We start from the raw sequence: 18,936 nt of genomic DNA, 5'->3' as shown, positions 1-18,936 counted from the left end.
TTGACATATGCGTTCAAAATGAAAACATTTATTTTTAAATTTACAGAACTATATTAAACCTTCATGAAAACAGAAATCTTATCTTAAACTTAAAGATCTGTTAATAAAAACATAAAGTTCGAAAATATAGAATTGTTCACTCACATTGAATCAGAAGTTCATCAAACGTTATAACACAAGAGCCAGCTGTAAACTGATTGAGTAACTGGTGACGCATGTCAGCATTTGCCGGTGCCTGTTGCTTCAAGATCAAACAAGTTTTATGAGGCCTAATTTTTGCACGGGGTGGTGGTGAGGTAGCATGAAGGAATATTCCTGTGTTTGTTGGCTTTCTATAAATGGAGAATGATAATCTGTTTTTCCTTTTATTTATTTCTATAAGGATGTCTAGGAAAGGAAGTTTTTTATTTTCTAGTTCCAGAGTAAATTTTATGTTAGGATGTAAGTTATTAAGATAATCTTTAAATGCAGTCAATTCTAGTGCTGTTCCTGGCCAAATGAAGATATCGTCCACATAGCGGAGCCAAATTTTTGGTTTGATATGCCAGTTTTGTAGAACATTATTTTCAAAATTTTCCATATAGAAAGTTTGCTGGAGCCATTACTAGTCCTTCTTTTTGTTCCCAGAATTTGTCTTGGTAAAGGAAGAACATGTTTTTAATGCAATGTTCGTAGAGCTGTACAATGTCTGGAGGGAAGAGATTTTCTAGGATGGATGTTTACTGTTTCATTTCTTGGAATCTTTGTGAAAAGGCTGACCACATTTAAACTCACTAATATGTCTGAAAGACCAATGTGTATATCTTTTACTTTCTCTATGAAGTCTGTGCTGTTCTTAATGAACGATGTAGTATATGCACTAAAACTGACTGCATTTAAAGATTATCTTGATAACTTACATCCTAACATAAAATTTACTCTGGAACTAGAAGAAAATAAAAAAACTTCCTTTCCTAGACATCCTTATAGAAATAAATATGTAGTAAAATCAAGTTTGAGGTGCTTTGCCAGATTTTGAGGTAGGAGAGTCCCTTCCATCTACTATTAGTCTTAGTGGTATATCTCGTTTATGAATTTTGGGAACTCCATATATTCTAGGAACTAGGGGGTGTTTTGATTGTAAATTTCTTTTTAGTTCCTCAGACCAATTTGGTATATTTTTGATAAGTTCATTGGTTTTGTTGTGAGTTTGCAAAGTGGGGTCTCTGTCTAATGCTGTGTAGGTGTTGGAATCTTCAAGAAGGCTTTTCATTTTTTTGTTATAATCTTCTGAGTTTAAAATTACTGTTGCATTCCTTTGTCTGCTTTTATTATGACTATGTTTTTGTCTGATTTGAGTTTATTAAGGGCTGCGAATTCTGTTTTTTGTAGGATTTTTGGTGGTAATTTGCAATTTAATAGTAATGCTGTGCTTTGAATGCAGATCAGATCTGCTATATCTCCTGGTACATTTCTTATTTCAATTTGGGCTATGATATCAGTTTTCGAGACTTGTTGTGGTGTTACAGCAGAATTAAAGCCTTTCATAAGAAGATTTGTTTCATCTCTCGTTAGAACTCTTGAGAAGAGGTTAATTACTACTTTGGAGTTTTTTAGTATTTATACTTGTTTAGTTTTAAAAAACAGTCTTTATAATAAAAATGTGGTCACAAAACCAGAATAATTCGATTGAACTTCTTAACCACAGAAACCTCCGCATGATTATTAGAAACAAATTTGTTCCATGATTCTCTCATTTTCTAACTTCCTTTTAGCTATGGCTCTTATTCTTTTATATTCTATTTCATCTTCTAGTCTTTTACTGCTTAACCATTTATGATATGCTTCTTTTTTTCATTTTGATTATTTCTTTGATTGTATTGTCCCATATCTTCAGTTTTTTCTTTTTATTGAATTTTTTGCTGCTGTATTTCATATTATAAATTATACATTAAGCCATTCTATTTTTATTTCTTCATTTCATTTTGTTTTATCTAAATATCGCTTAATTCTTTGGCCATATAGCCATTATATATATTTGTGTCATTTAATAATCTAGTTTTATAAACAAATGTTTTAAATTTTCTTTCTGTTCTTGTTATTTGTGGCTATTTCGGTGGTTATCTTAATTTTATTTTAACAAGGAAGTGGACACTACTTATTTCATATCCTTTGTGAACTCTAACATCCAAAGAGAACTTTGATGTCTTTTCATTTAAGATAAAATAATCTAATATTGATTTACATCCTCTTGCTACCCAAGTATATTTATGTATGTCTTTATGTTTATAGAAAAAATTCATTATTTTATCATCATCATCACCAAATTCCTGCCATGTACCCTCAAGGGGTGTACAGGATGTCATAGTACTACATGAAAAAAATTACATCATTACTAACTTCCTATCTACAATTTTCCTCCAAATCAGTCTTGTCAAGACTCCAACATTATCAAATCTTATATTTCTATAATCTAAGGCACTTTGTACCGTATCAATCCACCTATTTCTTGGTCTTCCTCTGGGTTGTTTTGCTGCCAACCTGGCAGAGAACACTTGTTTTGCTAATCTTTCCTCACCCATTCTGTTTAAGTGACTATACCACCTGAGATTAGCTCTGCTAATGCATTCCTGGATACTGACAATATCAAGTTCTTTCCTCATATCCTCATTTTTAACATGATATTGCCATTGATGCTATCTGTTCATGCCTATAATCTTTTTCAGGACTCTCATATCTGCAGCCTCTAGTCTTTGGTCAAGTGTTTTACTTCTGACCCAGCTCTCAGATCCATAAGTTAAAACTGGTTTGAACACTGTCTTGTACACAGTTAATTTAGTGTTCTGACTAATTTCTCTCTTATTCCATATGAATTTATTCAGTTGACTTCCCACCATACCAGCTTTGCCGATTCTGTTGTCTATTTCTATATTTAATTTACCATCTTCAGTAAAAATCGTGCCTAAGTAGCTGAAATGTTTTACTTGTTCCACAGGTTCTCCATTCACAACACAGTTGACGTTTTCAATGATTCTGCCTATTTTCATTATCTTTGTCTTTTTATTGCTGACCTTCATACCATATCTATTACAACAGCTATTCAATTTAGTCAGAGAATCTTGCAGACTTGTAGCAGATTTATTTAGAAGTATAACATCGTCCGCATAAAGCAAAGAGCTGACATTAACATCTCCAATTTTGATATCATGTTTAATACCACTTTCCTTCATAATGTGATCCATATAGATAATGAATAACAGAGGGGATAATGTACATCCTTGTCTCACACCAGATTTAACATTACACCATCTTCCTGTACTTCCTTCAATTCTAACTGCTGACTTAAAACTCAAATAAAGACTAAGTATTGCTTGATATAATACCCCATTGACACCATATAACTGCAGCGTATTGAATGGCTTCTGTCTTGGCACCTTGTCATATGCCTTTTCCAAATCAACAAAACTTAAATACAGATCTTTGTTATATTCCCATGCTTTCTCCACTATTTGTCGTAAAGTGAAGATCTGATCCTGACAGCCTCTATTTGGCCTGAATCCAGCTTGTTCTTCACCAAGCTTTTCTTCCACATTCTCAACCGTTTCTCAGGAATACTTGCATAGATCTTGCCAGGAACACTTAGTAGGAAAATAACTCTGTAATTCTCACATTCAGTTTTATTTCTCTTTTTATATATGGGTACTATGAGAGCTCTACTCCAATCATCGGGACTTCGTCCCTCTGTCCACGCTTTCTGAACTATGCAGTGTAGCCACTGTAAGACTCTTATACCACCATACTTCAGCATTTCTAGTAAAATATCATCTATTCCTGCTGCCTTTCCACATTTCAAGCCTTTGATGGCTTTTTCTACTTCAAGTATGGATATGTATTCCTGAATGCATGCCTGGTCAGTGTTTTTTTTACCACTGTGCTGTCATCACTGCTTGTTTCATTTAGTAGTTTTTCAAAGTATTTACTCAATACTTCAAGGATATCTTTTTCTCCCGTTTTCATGTCACCTTTATCATCTCTAACTCCTTTTACAGCACTCTTTCTTCCATTCTTAAGCTTCTTCAACAACCTCCAGAATATTTTGCCACCTTCTTGATATTTATTTTCTATGTTCTTGCCAAAGTCCTCCCATGACTGTTGTTTAGCTAGTTTTACACAGTGTTTAGCATTCTTTCATGTGTCTCTATATTTTCTAAGAACACAAGCTGACTTATTTGACAGGAACTTTTGATATGCTTTCTTCTTTCAGATATCATTATTTTAAGGTTATTATAAACTACAAAGTCGATCAATTTTTTTTACCATTCTTGTTTAGAGTATGTTCTCCATATATTATTATTAATTTTCATGTTTCCAATTCTTGCATTTAAGTCTCATGCTAATATTACATAATCATTTTTATTTATTTTATTATATATATATATATATATATATATATATATATATTTTAACTGATTATAAAATTCAATATTATCCTGTTCTCTTCCTTCTTCTAGGGCATATAAACCAGTTATTTTTAAATAACCTCTATCTATTTTTATTCTAGCTTCTATTATTCATTCATTCCGTAATTTATAATATTTTAACTGGATATGAAGGAAGTAAAAGCATGTAGGGACAGAAGTTGAAATTTTGCATCATTCCCGACTCCTGTATAGATTATCGTAGCACACCTCACTATACCAGGACCAGCTCACTTCATGTTTCCTCTGCTCTTACACCAGAAAGATAATCATCATCAAATTGCTGATATATACCTTCAAGGGTGTATAGGATATGATAATACTACATGAAAAATTTACATCATTACTAACTTCCTATCTACAATTTTCCTCCAAATCAGTCTGTTACTTGTCAAGACTCCAACATTATCAGATCTTATATTTCTCTCATCTAAGGCACTTTTTACTGTATCAATCCATCTATATCTTGGTCTTCCTCTGGGTCTTTTTTCTGCCAACCTGGCAGAGAACACTTGTTTTTGCTAGTCTTTTTTCTCCCATTCTGCTTAAATGACCATACCACTTGAGATTAGCTCTGCACATGCATTCCTGGATGCCGACAATATCAAGTTCTTTCCTAATATCCTCATTTTTAATATGATATTGCCATTGATGTGATCTGTTCATGTCCCTAAATCTTTCTCCGGACTCTCATGTCTGCAGTCTCTAGTCTTTGGTCAAGTGTTTTATTTCTAACCCAGCTCTCAGATCCATAAGTTAAAATTGGTTTAAACAAGGTTAGAAAGGTTTAAATTAGCTGTCTTGTATACAGCTAATTTAGTGTTTTGACTAATTTCTCTCTTATTCCATATAAATTTATTCAGTTGACTTTCTACCTTTTCCTTCATAATGTGATCCATATAGATAATGAATAAGAGAGGGGTAATGTACATCCTTGTCTCACACCAGATTTAACATAAAACCATATTCCTGGACTTCAATTCTAACTGCTGACTTACAAATCAAATAAAAAGTAAGTATTACTTGATATAATGTCCCACTGACACCATACAACTGTATCATTTTGAATAGCTTCTCTCTTGGCACCTTTTCATATGCTTTTTCCAGATCAACAAAAGTTAAAATACAGATCTTTGTTATATTTCCATGACTTCTCGACTATTTGTCGTAAAGTGAAAATCTGATCCTGACAGCCTCTATTTGGCCTGAATCCAGCTTGTTCTTTGTCAAGCTTCTCTTCCATAATCCTTCTCAACGGTTTCTCAGGAATGCTTGCATATATCTTACCAGGAACACTCAGTAATGAAATGCCTCTATAATTGTCACATTCGGTTTTATTTCTCTTTTTATATATGGGACTGTGAGAGCTCTCCTCCAATCATCTGGAATTCGTCCCTCTGTCCAGGCTTTCTGAACTATGCAGTGCAGCCACTGTAAGACTCTTATACCACCATACTTCAGCATTTCTAGTCGAATATCATCTTTTCCTGCTGCCTTTCCACATTTCAAGCCTTTAATGGCTTTTTCTACTTCAAGTATGGATATGTATTCCTGACTGCATGCCTGGTCAGCGTTTTTTACCACTGTGCTGTCATCACTGCTTGTTTCATTTAGTAGTTTTTCAAAGTAATTACTCTATACTTCAAGGATATCTTTTTTCCTGTTTTCATTTCACCTTTATCATCTCTAATTCCTTTTACAGCACTCTTTCCTCCATTTCTGAACTTCTTCAGTAAGCTCAAGAATATCTTGCCACCTTCTTGATATTTATTTTCTATGTTCTTGCTGAAGTCCTTCCATGACTTTTGTTTAGCCAGTTTTGCACAGTGTTTAGCTTTCTTACATTTGTCTCTGTATTCTCTAAGAGCACAAGCTGACCTATTTGCCAGGTAACTTACTTCACTGCCTCTTTAACATCCTGTGTCCACCATGGAGTTCTGATTTTTCTATCCTTGCAGACAACCTCACCACATGTCTCTCTGGTTGAATCAGTCAATGTTTCCTTTAGGGCTTGCCACTGAATCTCCAAGGTTTGGTTCCTGTTCTCAAACTCTTTCATTTTTTCTTGAATTATGTTTGTGTATTTTAGTCTACAGTTCACATCTGAGAGCTGCTCAACTTTTATTCTCTTTAAAACTTTCTTACATGTTATTCTTTTCAATATGAAATTCAATTTTGTTCTGCTCATGACTAAATGGTGATCACTTCCAATTTCAAATCCTCTGTACACTCTGCTGTCCTGCACCAGTGGGAAAAGAATCCTTAAAAGGCTTGGATACCATCATGTTTTCTGGTCATGATGGTAACCCCACCTCCAGGAATTAGCACCTATCCTATTATGTGTACCATTGGTCATACTTCACAAATTGTGAAGCAATCCATATTCAGCCTGTTTTCTCCCTCTCTCCCAAGAGAAAAAAAAAATGGGAGGTAGTCAACCATACAACTAATACAATTCATCTTGTCTTACTTCTTTCAAAAACAGTGCAAAAACTTAACATGAATTATTGATCACCAATATTCTACCACTTTTGCTTTGCCATGCACTTCCTATTTTACATTGTACGTTTTGGACACAAGCTGTGGAAAGAATTGGAAATATTCATGTGATCATTGATATTTCAGGGCATTTGACTGTATGTGTCATAGAGACTAGCAGTCTAGCATCCTGTGATCTGCCTTTTATCATTTGCTGGATCTAGTTTCACTGTGTTTCATAGCCCATGGTTCCTCTTTTCAGAATTCCCTGCCAATGTCAGAGTCCTGCACTTTTGCATGGGTTCTTCCTCCTCTGCATTAATGAACTTCTCTCATTGACCTCAAATCATACAGAGGTTCAGGGATTTTTCCTATCAGAAATTCAAGTTTTTCAGCACAACCACAGCAGCTAACCCAAAATCCTACCCATAGTTTTGTTGATGACATTACACTTCATTTCTACATTTGACAGACTTTGTAGTGCTGATGTTCTAAGTTTCCATTTCCAGATCTTCCATAACTAATGCTTTAAACACTGATCTTCATAGTATTCTTAAGTGAGGTGAGACAACCTTGTCAGCTGAAAGATAATCTTCTCTATTTAATAAGTAAAAAAAAAAAAAAACTTCAAAGTAATCAAAAACATGAAATGTTAAATTCCTTCTTTCCATTGTTGATTCACTGATAGATTTTTTAAATTTTTTCCAAACTTGCAACAGGTTTTAATCTGCAGATACTGTAGTGATCACCAGTTAGGTTAGATTAGATCCTGGGCACTAATTCAAAACCCTGATCTGACTATTAACATTATCATACTATCAAATAGACAATAAAATCATAGCAATATTATTATTTTTATTTTTTTGCATCAAAAATGAATAATGCATTAAGGATTTTCAAATCTGTGAAATTACAACATTTGGTTTGCATATGTATGTATAAGTTCTAATATAAAATAATTGCATAATAATTCACTTTTCATTTCCACTATTATTATTTTGGAACCTCCTTAAAGTTTAGTAATTTGTTCATCATAATCTTGTTACTATTTTACTTACTACTTCTTACATTTTACAGAGCCTTCATTATGTTTCATTGAGTGAGCTGCATCACATTGTTTTTTTGTTTACTGATCAAATTATGATTCTCCAGTTCAGATTTACACTTAATTCCTTTTACACATATTAAGGCAATCATAGGAACTGTTTAAAAAACATTTTCTTATAGGCATCTCTAACAGTCCCCAGGTCATTTGCATAGAGATTACCTAAGCTAAAGCCTCAGTAATAAAGGATGCATTTTAAAAAAATAAGTAATTCCAGAATTTTTTTAGAATCAGCTATATGCACAAATGGCGAACAGTCATGTTGGTAAATTCTACTAACTGTTTAGTAGAATTTGCATGTCTCCAGTAAGATTTAACTGACTCTGATAACTAACAAAGCATGTTGTGCAAGGAAAATATTTTGTCTCATTATCTGCTTGCTCATTAATGAAAAATAAACAGTCTTCATTGGTGTTTTTTTTACTCTTGAGATCTGAACTTAGCTTTGAGAAGCTACTACACAAATATATAATAACAATTACTCTAATATGTATTTAAACAACTTGTCTGTGCATACAAGTCTTAGACTTTTTAATATTAAGATTGTTCTGAAAATATTAACTAGAGATCAATCAGTACAACATCAGTGCTATGTTGTATTATATTAACTGATTTAAGAATTATAAATGCAATTAATATTTACAATTTAATTAACTTTTAGACCTCTGTGTTGAAAAAAACAGTGGTTTAATGTGTAAAATATTAGCACCAATTAATTATGGCTGCTTACTATTTTATATATGATTCTTTTCAGATTGCTGTCTTATATATGGCAACTCGACTTTATATTAATCTTTCTCAGGTTTATATGCCTTTATATATACAGGATTCTTTACAATTAGAAAAGGTTAGTTGACATTTCATACATTTTAACTTTTTGGAGGGAGTGGGAGGAGTATCTAATATTAAAGTTTGACCTTGTATCAGAAATGTTCATGTTTTGTAAAGTTAATATACTTGAAAGTAGTCTCATGGGAAGAAGAAATCTCCATACACTATAATAATGAAACACAGAAGTAATATATCATGACCTGCATTTTGCCTTTGTAAGCATTAATGGGAATAATAACTTAAAAGGACATTGATAATATGTTGACATTTTAGTATGAATTGATAAGTAAATGAAAGCTGATAATTTTTTAACATAACTGAAAAGTTTTTCCATTATTGCTCAATTTAGTTGATTAGCTGAGTGCTATATTAAGGTTTAAAAAAAAAAAATTATTTGAAGAGTACTTTTCAAATTCTGCCAGAAGAGTACTCAGTAGTCAACTTTTAGTATAGCATACTTGTAGAAACTAAAGAAATAGTTTGCCAATAGTGAAAGGTTTATTAGTTTAACTTTTCCTTAGTGTAGCAGTGATGCTATGAGATTTGACCTTAACTTTTGGCAGTATGTTGATTATGTAGAAAAAGAATTTACAATAGTGTTTTCCATAATTGGAACTGACTGTAAACTGAATTTGCTTCTGACAGTTTGTGATTAAATCGTTCACAATGTAAAATTCTCACAAACATTTTGCTTATTATGTTTTCATTTTTTACAGTTTTTATGTATGTTTGGTGAGAATTTTTTGAGAAATACATTTTTTTATATGATAAAAAAATCTAAAAGTATATTTGATTTGTCATTTAGTATTATTGGAGCCACCATGTGATTAAGCGGTAGCAGTGTAAAGCAATTTAATTTTAGTTGTAAGTGAACTTACCTACCATGTATTCTAATCCTTATGGAATAACATAGCAATGTTGAATGTATATTATAAATTATGTTGTGTTACAGTAGTCTTCGTATATCAAATACCCATAAAATACTAGCATTGTAATAACAACATCTATTTTGTGACTCGAGTTTCACTTTGAATCTCAGTAATGGACATGCACATTATTATTTTTTTTTTTTAGAACAGTTGTTGTTTGGTAACAGCAACACGAGAAAAAAGAGTAGGCAAGCAAGGGAGCAGAGCTGAAGAGGTTTAATAAACTACCAAGTTAATTACTAATTATAATGAAGAGCCAAAGGCTTCAATTTAATAGGACACCTCTTGGCAATTCTCATAGAAGGGATGCAAGTTCTGTTCGCTACAAACTTGGTATTAACTCGGTCTACTTACTCACTGATGAGACCTCAAAAAAGGTCGAAACCTGTCTCGGTAGTGACTTTCTCTCATAATGTTGAACAGTAATACAGCTCCTAGGAGTTATGTTCACATTATGGGTAAATATCAAGAATAGTGATCAGAGCTTGCTCCACCCATTCTATGAGTTGCCTCAGTTTGCACTACCTTCAAGGGTCAGTTGCTGCTCTATCCAGGTATTTGCTTATGTTTGGAATCGCCAAACTTTATATAGTTTATATATTCAGCATGAAACTCTTTGAGTTTCTTATTCGGCTAAGAAACAATATGGGATATAATATCCCTTAACTTAAATCTACCAAGTTAAGTTTTCAATTCTCAGAAAAGTTTTATATGCATTTTGAATTGTTTTCCAAAGATATAGAACTGTGAAACTAATAGCTAAAGTACAGCATGACATATTAAGCCTTTTGTATGTGAAAATATTTTGCTCATGTAAAGGCAAGTGATATATATCCAAGGAGCAATTTGGAATCTGCAATGACAGTTCTGATATTGAAATGCATTTGGAACTGTTCAGTTAATATATTCCTGTTGTTTGTGAAAATTTTCTTGATTGATGCATTAAAGGAAACTTCTATATGGCCAAATGAGACTACAAAATGCTTAACTGAATGATACATTCAGTTTGTTTTTGTAGAAATATTTTGTTTTGTCTCTCAATATTGAATAGAGTATGAGAGAAAATTGAGCTCATTTATGTTACAATAAACCCTCAATTTAACAGACTAATAGGGGCTAAGGGGTGTCCGTTAAATTGCACATTTTTTAAAATAAAAATATCCATAACATTATACTGCAATTTTATCAACATTAGCACTGTAATAACAAAAAAAATTGTTTTACACACACTTTTAGATAAGTTAATGTTCGATGTTGAGGTGCTTGGTTTAGGTAATCCTGCTTTGAAAAAAACTATCAAGTTTTTTTTTTTTTTGAACTTTTGAATTCTGCTGTTTTTTTATAATTAACTCCCTAAAATTACGAAAATGTGTAATGAAACTGCCGCAGAAAGTCATGTAACGTGACAAAAGAACCAATTACAGTGATTGTGGGGAATGTCCTAATCATTCACAGAACATGTTTTATGAGCAGTGACTCATTTATATCAGCTAAATTACTACAGTGTTTTTCCAACATATGATGGCCTATTTGTCAAAAATAACAGGAAATTAATAACAAAAAATAACCAGTTAATTTAATTAAGCAAATCTTGGTTAAAAGCATTTTAAAATTAACAAGGAATTAATTTTCACATGTGACATATGGACCAGAAATTTTGTCTGTTAAATTGAGGGTTTACTGTATTATGTATTATTTAGTGTATATGAGAGAAAATTTAGCTCATTTGTGTTACAATAAACCCTTGAATTAAATATTTTAGAATTGAGCTTCATTCTTTAGAACACAACCTGTTGGTCCTGAAGTCAATGCACTATTATGGATAAAAATCAGGAATTTTCTAATCAACAAAAATTAAATGTGCTGTTATTTTACTCCATGGCTGTCTTTAAATAAAGGTTGGACATAGATGGGGAATAACATGTGGAGCAGATCAAGCTCACACATATTAAAGTATAAAATTAATAATATAACAAAAATCGTACAGCCAAACAGCATGTGAGAGTGAAGTCTTTAATATAATGGAGAAGCATCTTTACCTTAAAGACAGAATAGGAAAAAATCATCCCTTCCCCACCAACAGACTTGAAACAATCTAACATTCAGCTTAAAAATGTTTTGAAATGCAATATTTTATTTATTTATTTATTATTTATTTGATAATTTGCTCTTAAAACTCATACATAGTGAAATCTAGATATTTTGGCATAAAAACATACACTCTTTTTTCTATAGGTCATTTTAATTAAGTATTATATATTTCTGTTTATAAAATAAATTAATTTTATATGTCATCTTTTAACATATATTTTTTCTACAGAAAAGTATTGCCATTATTCCAATGGTTGTTTATATAAGTGGATTTGTTGCCTCATTTTTTATGAAATTTCTAAATCAAAGGGTAGGGAATAAGGTAAGAGTATTTTTTTTTTCTGAATGTAGTTCATTTTTGCATATTTTTTAACATTTAATATTTAATTGTTTAAAAACTCTTCATCAAATTCCTGACAAGTATCCTCAAGGGTGTACATGAAACATTTACATCATTACCAACTTTCTATTTACAATTTTCCTCCAAATCAGTCTATTAAATATCAAGACTCCAATATTGTCAGGTCTTTCTGTCAGATATTTCTGTCTTCTAAGGCACTTTTTACTCTATCAATCCACCCCTATATCTGGTCTTCCTCTGGGTCTTTTCCTGCCAACCTGGCAGAGAACACTTGTTTTACTAAACTTTCCTCTCCCATTCTACTTAAGTGACCATACTACCTGAGATTAGCTATGCTAATACATTCCTGGATGCTGATAATATCAAGTTCTTTCCTAATAGCCTCATTTTTAATATGATATTGCCATTGATGCCATCTGTTCACGCCTCTAATCTTTCAAAGGACTCTCATATCTGCGGTCTGTAGTCTTTGGTCTAGTGTTTTACTTCTGACCCAGCTCTCAGATCCATAAGTTAAAACTGGTTTGAACACTGTCTTGTATACAGCTAATTTAGTGTTTTGACTCATTTCTCTCTTATTCTATATAAATTTATTCAGTTGGCTTCCTACCATACTTGGCTTTGTTGATCTGTTGTCTATTTCCATATTTAATTTACCATCTTCAGTAAAAATCATGCCTAAGTAGCTGAAATGTTTTACTTGTTCTATAGGATCTCCATTCACAATGTAGTTGACATTTTCAGTGTTTCTGCCTATTTTCGTTATCTTTGTCTTGTTATAGCTGACCTTCATATTATATCTATTACAACAGTTATTCAATTTAGTCAGGGAATCTGGTAGACTTCTCGCGGGTTTAAAAACTCTTCTTTCTTTATTCTTAGACAAAGCATGCAGTTATTACTGAATTAAAAATAAGACTTAACAACATTAACAGAAAGTCTTAGAGACTTAATGGTATAATCACGGGGGAAGGTGGTGATAGACTTTGAAGCTAAACAGGTAGTGGAATATCCCAAGAGAAATCAGTTATATGGTCAAGTTCATTTGTATTTGTGCTGTAAAATAGTGTAATACATGTCAAAGGTGTATAACTGAGAGAAGACCTCCACATAGCCTTTAAAGGAATGTGGAGAACCAACCAGGGCTTCTGACCTACTATCCATTCCTCATCTTTTCGTGGTGCACTCTGTTAGGTATCTACCTGGATGCTGAACGAACGAGGATGAGCTGGCAATTTGGGATTTAGCCAAACAAATTGTATTCTTATTGGCTTAAACCACAATACAAAAGCATGGTACAACATGACAGAATTTCATGCCGACTAGGGCGTCACCTGGTTAAACATGGCATCCATTGTTTTTGCCAGGGAACCAGGGTGAACAGCGAAACATCAGCTACTGGGACAAATCCTAAAACACATCCCAACTCAATATTACCATATTCAAGATCAGAACTATCAACATAAGAAGGCCTGAATGATAAAGAAATGGAGCTAGCTGAGGAATTGGATAAGTACCAGATTGACATAATAGGAGTGACTGAAATGAAAAAGACAAAAACTGGTGAGATCTTTCCGAGCAATCAATACAAATTGTTATACTCAGGCAATGACAATTGTAGGAAAAGGAGTAGCCATAGTATTCAACACTAAATACCAGGCTAATCTTCTTGAATGGCAGGCAATTTCAAGTAGAGTGATGCAGGCAAATATCAGAATGGGGAACTGGACAATGAGACTTATTTGTCCTATGTTTCCACAGAAGGTTCTATTAAGGTAGAAATGGAGGAATTTTTTGAGACTTTAGAGAAAGCAACTGAAACAATGAAAAATGAAAAGTTGGTCCTTGTTGGGGATCTAAATAGAGTAGTAAATGATTGTCAGACATACAAGAATGTTTTGGGAAAATTTGGAGAAAAGAGCAAAGCTAATAATAATGGCAAATATCTGTTGGATTTCTGCTCAGGACATGGACTGGTAATTACTAACATAAAATTTTCCAATATAAAAATGTGCGCAAATTCATATGGAGAGAAGAGACAAAGATTAAGAAAAGTCTCATTGACTATGTTGTTGTTGATAGTGATGTTTTCTCTCTGGTGCAGGACACTAGTGTACAGATGATTTGAAATTCGAAGCGATCACCATTTAGTCTTCAGCAGGATAAAATTGAATTTCATATTGAAAAGAATAACATGTAAGAAAGTTTTAAAGTGAATAAAAGTTGAGCAGCACTCAGATGTGAACTGTAGACTAAAATACACAAAGATTATTGAAGAAAAAATGAAAGAGTTTGAGAACAGGAACCAAACCTTGGAGATTCAGTGGCAAGCCCTGAAGGAAACATTGACTGATTCAATCAGAGAGACATGTGGTGAGGTTGTCTGCAAGGATAGAAAAATCAGAAAAATCAGAAATCAGAAAGAGGCAATGAAGGAAAAGAAGAAAGCATATCAAAAGTTTCCTGGCAAATAGGTCAGCTTGTGCTCTTAGAGAATACAGAGACAAATGTAAGAAAGCTAAACACTGTGCAAAACTGGCTAAACAAAAGTCATGGGAGGACTTCAGCAAGAACATAGAAAATAAATATCAAGAAGGTGGCAAGATATTCTTGAGCTTGTTGAAGAAGCTCAGAAATGGAGCTGTAAAAGGAATTAGAGATGATAAAGGTGACATGAAAACAGGAGAAAAAGATATCCTTGAAGTATGGAGTAATTACTTTGAAAAACTACTAAATGAAACAAGTAGTGATGACAGCACAGTGGTAAAAAACACTGACCAGGCATGCAGTCAGGAATACATATCCATACCTGAAGTAGAAAAAGCCATCAAAAGCCTGAAATGTGGAAAGGCAGCAGGAGTAGATGACGTTCAACTAGAAATGCTCAAGTATGAAGGTATAAAACTTGTAAAGTGGCAGCACTGCATAGTTCAGAAGGCCTGGACAGAGGGACGAATTCCAGATGATTGGAGTAGAGCTCTCATAGTACCCATCTATAAAAAGAGAAATAAAACTGAATTGAGAATTACAAATGTATTTTTCTACTGAGTATTCCTGGTAAGATTTATGCCAGTATACTTGAAAAATGGTTGAAGGATTATGGAAGAGAAGCTTGGCAAAGAACAAGCTGGATTCAGGCCAAATAGAGGCTGTCAGGATCAGATTTTCACTTTACGACAAATAGTTGAGAAGTCATGGGAATATAACAAAGATCTGTATTTAAGTTTTGTAGATCTGAAAAAAGCATATGACAAGGTGCCAAGAGAGAAGCTATTCAAAATGATACAGTTGTATGGTGTCAGTGGGACATTATATCAAGCAATACTTTGTCTTTATTTGAGTTGTAAGTCAGCAGTTAGAATTACAGGCAGCAGTCTTTCTTCTTGTACTTGAATGAAGTACAGGAAGATGGCTTAATGTTAAATCTATTGTCAGACAGGGATGTATGTTTATCACCTTTGTTCTTCATTATCTATGTGGATCACATTATGAAGTAGAATAGTATTGAACCTGATATTAAAGTTGGAGATGTTAATGTCAGCTCTTTGCTTTATGTGCATGATGTTATACTTCTAAATGCCAGCCTGGTTGGCTGAGCGGTTAGCGTATTCGCTCTCCAGCCAAAAGGCTGCGGGTTCGAATCCCATTTGAACATTCATCTGTGGGCATGGATGTTTGTGATTGTCTGTGGAAATACTGGTGGTGGTGGTGGTGGTGAGAGGTAGATGGCATTGGTGTAGTTGGTGGATTTAGTCAATTAGCCAACCCTATATTATTATTATTACTCATGTAATAATAAATAAATCCGTTATGTCTGCAAGATTCCCTGACTAAATTGAATAACTGTTGTAAAAGATATGGTATGAAGGTCAGCAGTAACAAGACAAACACAATGAAAATAGGCAGAAGCATTGAATATATCAACTGCATTGTGAATGGAGAACCTATAGAACAAATAAAACATTTCAGCTATTTAGGCACAGTTTTTAGTGAAGATGATAAATTAAATATGGAAATAGACAGCAGAATCAACAAATCTGGTATGGTAGGAAGTCAGCTGAATACATTTATAGGGAATAAGAGAGAAATTAGTCAAAACACTAAGTTAGCTATATACAAGACAGTGTTCAAACCACTTTAACTTATGGATCTGAGAGCTAGGTTAGAAGTAAAACACTTGACCAAAGACTGGAGGCCACAGATATGAGTCCTGAGAAAGATTAGTGGCATAAATGGCAATATCATATTAAAAATAAGGATATTAGGAAAGAATTTGACATTGTTAAAATTCAGGAATGTGTTAGCAGAGCTAATCTTAGGTGGTATGGTTCTCTGCTTAAACAGAATTGGAAAGGAAATATAAGTGAGTGAAGTGTTCCCTGCGAGGAGAGCAAAACACTTGTTTTGTTCTCTGCAAGGTTGGCAGGAAAAAGACCCAGAGGAAGACCAAGATATAGGTGGATTGATACAGTAAAAAGTGCCTTAGAAGATAGAAATAAAAGATCTTACAATGTTGGAGTCTTGAACAGGTAACAGATTGATTTGGAATAAAATTGTAGATAGGAAGTTAGTAAATTTTTGATGTAGTACCATCATATTTTCTACATCCCTTGAGGGTACATGTGAGGAATTTGATGATGATTTTTTTTTAAAAAAATTAAAATGCATTAGTATTTTTTATTTTTATTTTTTAATGAACCCAACATTGAATGGCCCATAAACACAAGGTGCTAATACGATAGGAGCTGATGGACTTATCATGAGTCCATCATCTGTGGAAGGACTGGTGCTAAGTCCACCAGTCTTTACATCTTGAAAATAGTTCATATTTAATTATGTGGCAAAGTTATGAAGTTGCATGAATGCCACAAAGTGGGGGAAATGAAAATTAGCCAACCCAATGATTATTTTTCATTTTCCATATCGAGTCCTGTAAGTGAAGTCCTTTATTGCCAGCTTTTCCTCATCATTCAGCATCCACTTCATTATTATTATTACTGATACCTCCAAGGAGTCCAAGAACTCATTGCAGGAAGGTATTCTACTCTGCTAAACACACATCTCATGATCTCACCTACTACTTATACACACAATGACACTACTATCACCCATTACCATCAACCACAGTTTGTTTGTTTTTTTTTCTGTAAATTTCATGTTCGCAACTCCCCCCCCTTTTCCCATTGACCAAACTATATGTTGCATGCCTTCAGTCTGTTTTCATGATTGATAACCTATCCTGGAGAACTATAATATCCTATAATTAACTTCAGCCAACAAAAATAGAAGTTAAAGAGGATTTTTGGTGTGTGTGTGTGTGTGTGAGAGAGAGAGTTTGAGGTTATCTGGTGCGAGATAGATGCCAATAGTACAAAATATATTATGCAGCATGCATTAGCAGATTTAGCACAGTGAGTGCTGACTGAGCAATTATATGGATGACTTCAGCTGTGGAGACAGATTGGAAGAAAGAAAGGGTGCATAGCAAGATAGAAATATAATTTACAGTTACTAAAGCATACAAATTAGTTTTTAATCCTTTCTTAGTACTGCCAATACTCCATTAAACTTTCAAATTGATTACTGAAGGATAATTTCCTGAAATAGCATGTGATGCAGGGGACTAGGGCTTTGGGAGTGCTACATCTGTTAAAAACATCAGAAGATATCTCCATATCTGAAGTACCTCAGATTGCGTAAAGTGACCATGTAGGTCTTATCTGGGAGATTGGCTTTAACAAAGTATACATGGAACTACAAAACTGGTGATTATGACAAATATAGGAGGCAGTGCCATGGCATAAGCTACAAGGGAAGAATGTCGGTTGTTAAGATTTTGGAAAGCACTTGTATACAGAAGCAGATAAGGGTAATATTTATGCAAGCCAGCATGGATTTGTTAAGGGGTGTTCATGTTTAAGTTATGTGGTTGCCTTTTACAATAGTGACAAGAGCAGTGGATGAGAGCGAGGATGTCATTTTTTGGATTTTGCAAAGGCATTTACAGGGTTCCAACTACCTGGAATTTATGCTGCAGCATATCTGTTTATATATCAGGTTAGTGGAGACATATGTTGGTTACACATGACTTTAAATTTTTGAGGAAATGACAACGTATACTAAAATATTAATTAAAAAACTTTAATCAATACCTTCCAATATTTCGGCAATGTTACATTGCAATCTTCTCAGAACATAAAACTATGATATGTACACAGACACTAACAATGAGTAAATGAGACTGAAAGCAACTGCCATTGGTCCTAGAGTCCTAAAGGTTCCCCCTAGCAGGCTAAATTTGGTTGTTTTGGCTGATGTTCTAAGGATGCAAGCTTCCCAAATTTGGGGCATTCTCATGCACCCAAATTTGTTCAGATTTGGGAAGTTCTTAAAGCTGAGGCTGATTCCAGGAACAATCTTTCATATTTATATTTTTACAGTGGTAAAGTGGCTTTCTTCCAGCATATTTTGTGGTGGGTATCTAGTGCATGGTCCACAAGTCCTGAGTGGCTGTATTGGTGAAACCGGATGTAGTCTTTGTGCTCAGATAACCTGATATTAGCTGTCCTGCCTGTTTGACTGTAGTAGGACAGTTTACAGTTGCAATGGACTTGGTATACTCCAGGTAGGGCTAGGGGAGGTGGCTGGTCTCTGGTGGAGCGAATAAGGGATGCCAGTTTCTTA

General features: G+C 33.7%; 1 protein-coding gene across 1 annotated transcript in view; it reads left to right on the top strand.

Moving 5' to 3' along the window:
• LOC150107693 (major facilitator superfamily domain-containing protein 12-like) overlaps positions 1–18,936 on the top strand; it is a 67,842-nt gene that overhangs the window by 32,935 nt on the left and 15,971 nt on the right. The window contains exons 5-6 of the mRNA XM_090392170.1: positions 8,795–8,887; positions 12,121–12,213. Of these exons, the coding sequence (XP_090248296.1) occupies positions 8,795–8,887; positions 12,121–12,213 (186 nt within the window). The remainder of the gene's footprint in view (positions 1–8,794; positions 8,888–12,120; positions 12,214–18,936) is intronic.

Source organism: Typopeltis vanoorti, chromosome 4 (genome assembly GCF_054136105.1).
Source record: "Typopeltis vanoorti isolate ZY-2024b chromosome 4, IOZ_Tvanoo_1.0, whole genome shotgun sequence".
Classification (NCBI taxonomy): domain Eukaryota; kingdom Metazoa; phylum Arthropoda; class Arachnida; order Uropygi; family Thelyphonidae; genus Typopeltis; species Typopeltis vanoorti.
Note: the sequence above shows the minus strand (reverse complement) of the source record. Positions and strands in the feature narration are given on the sequence as shown.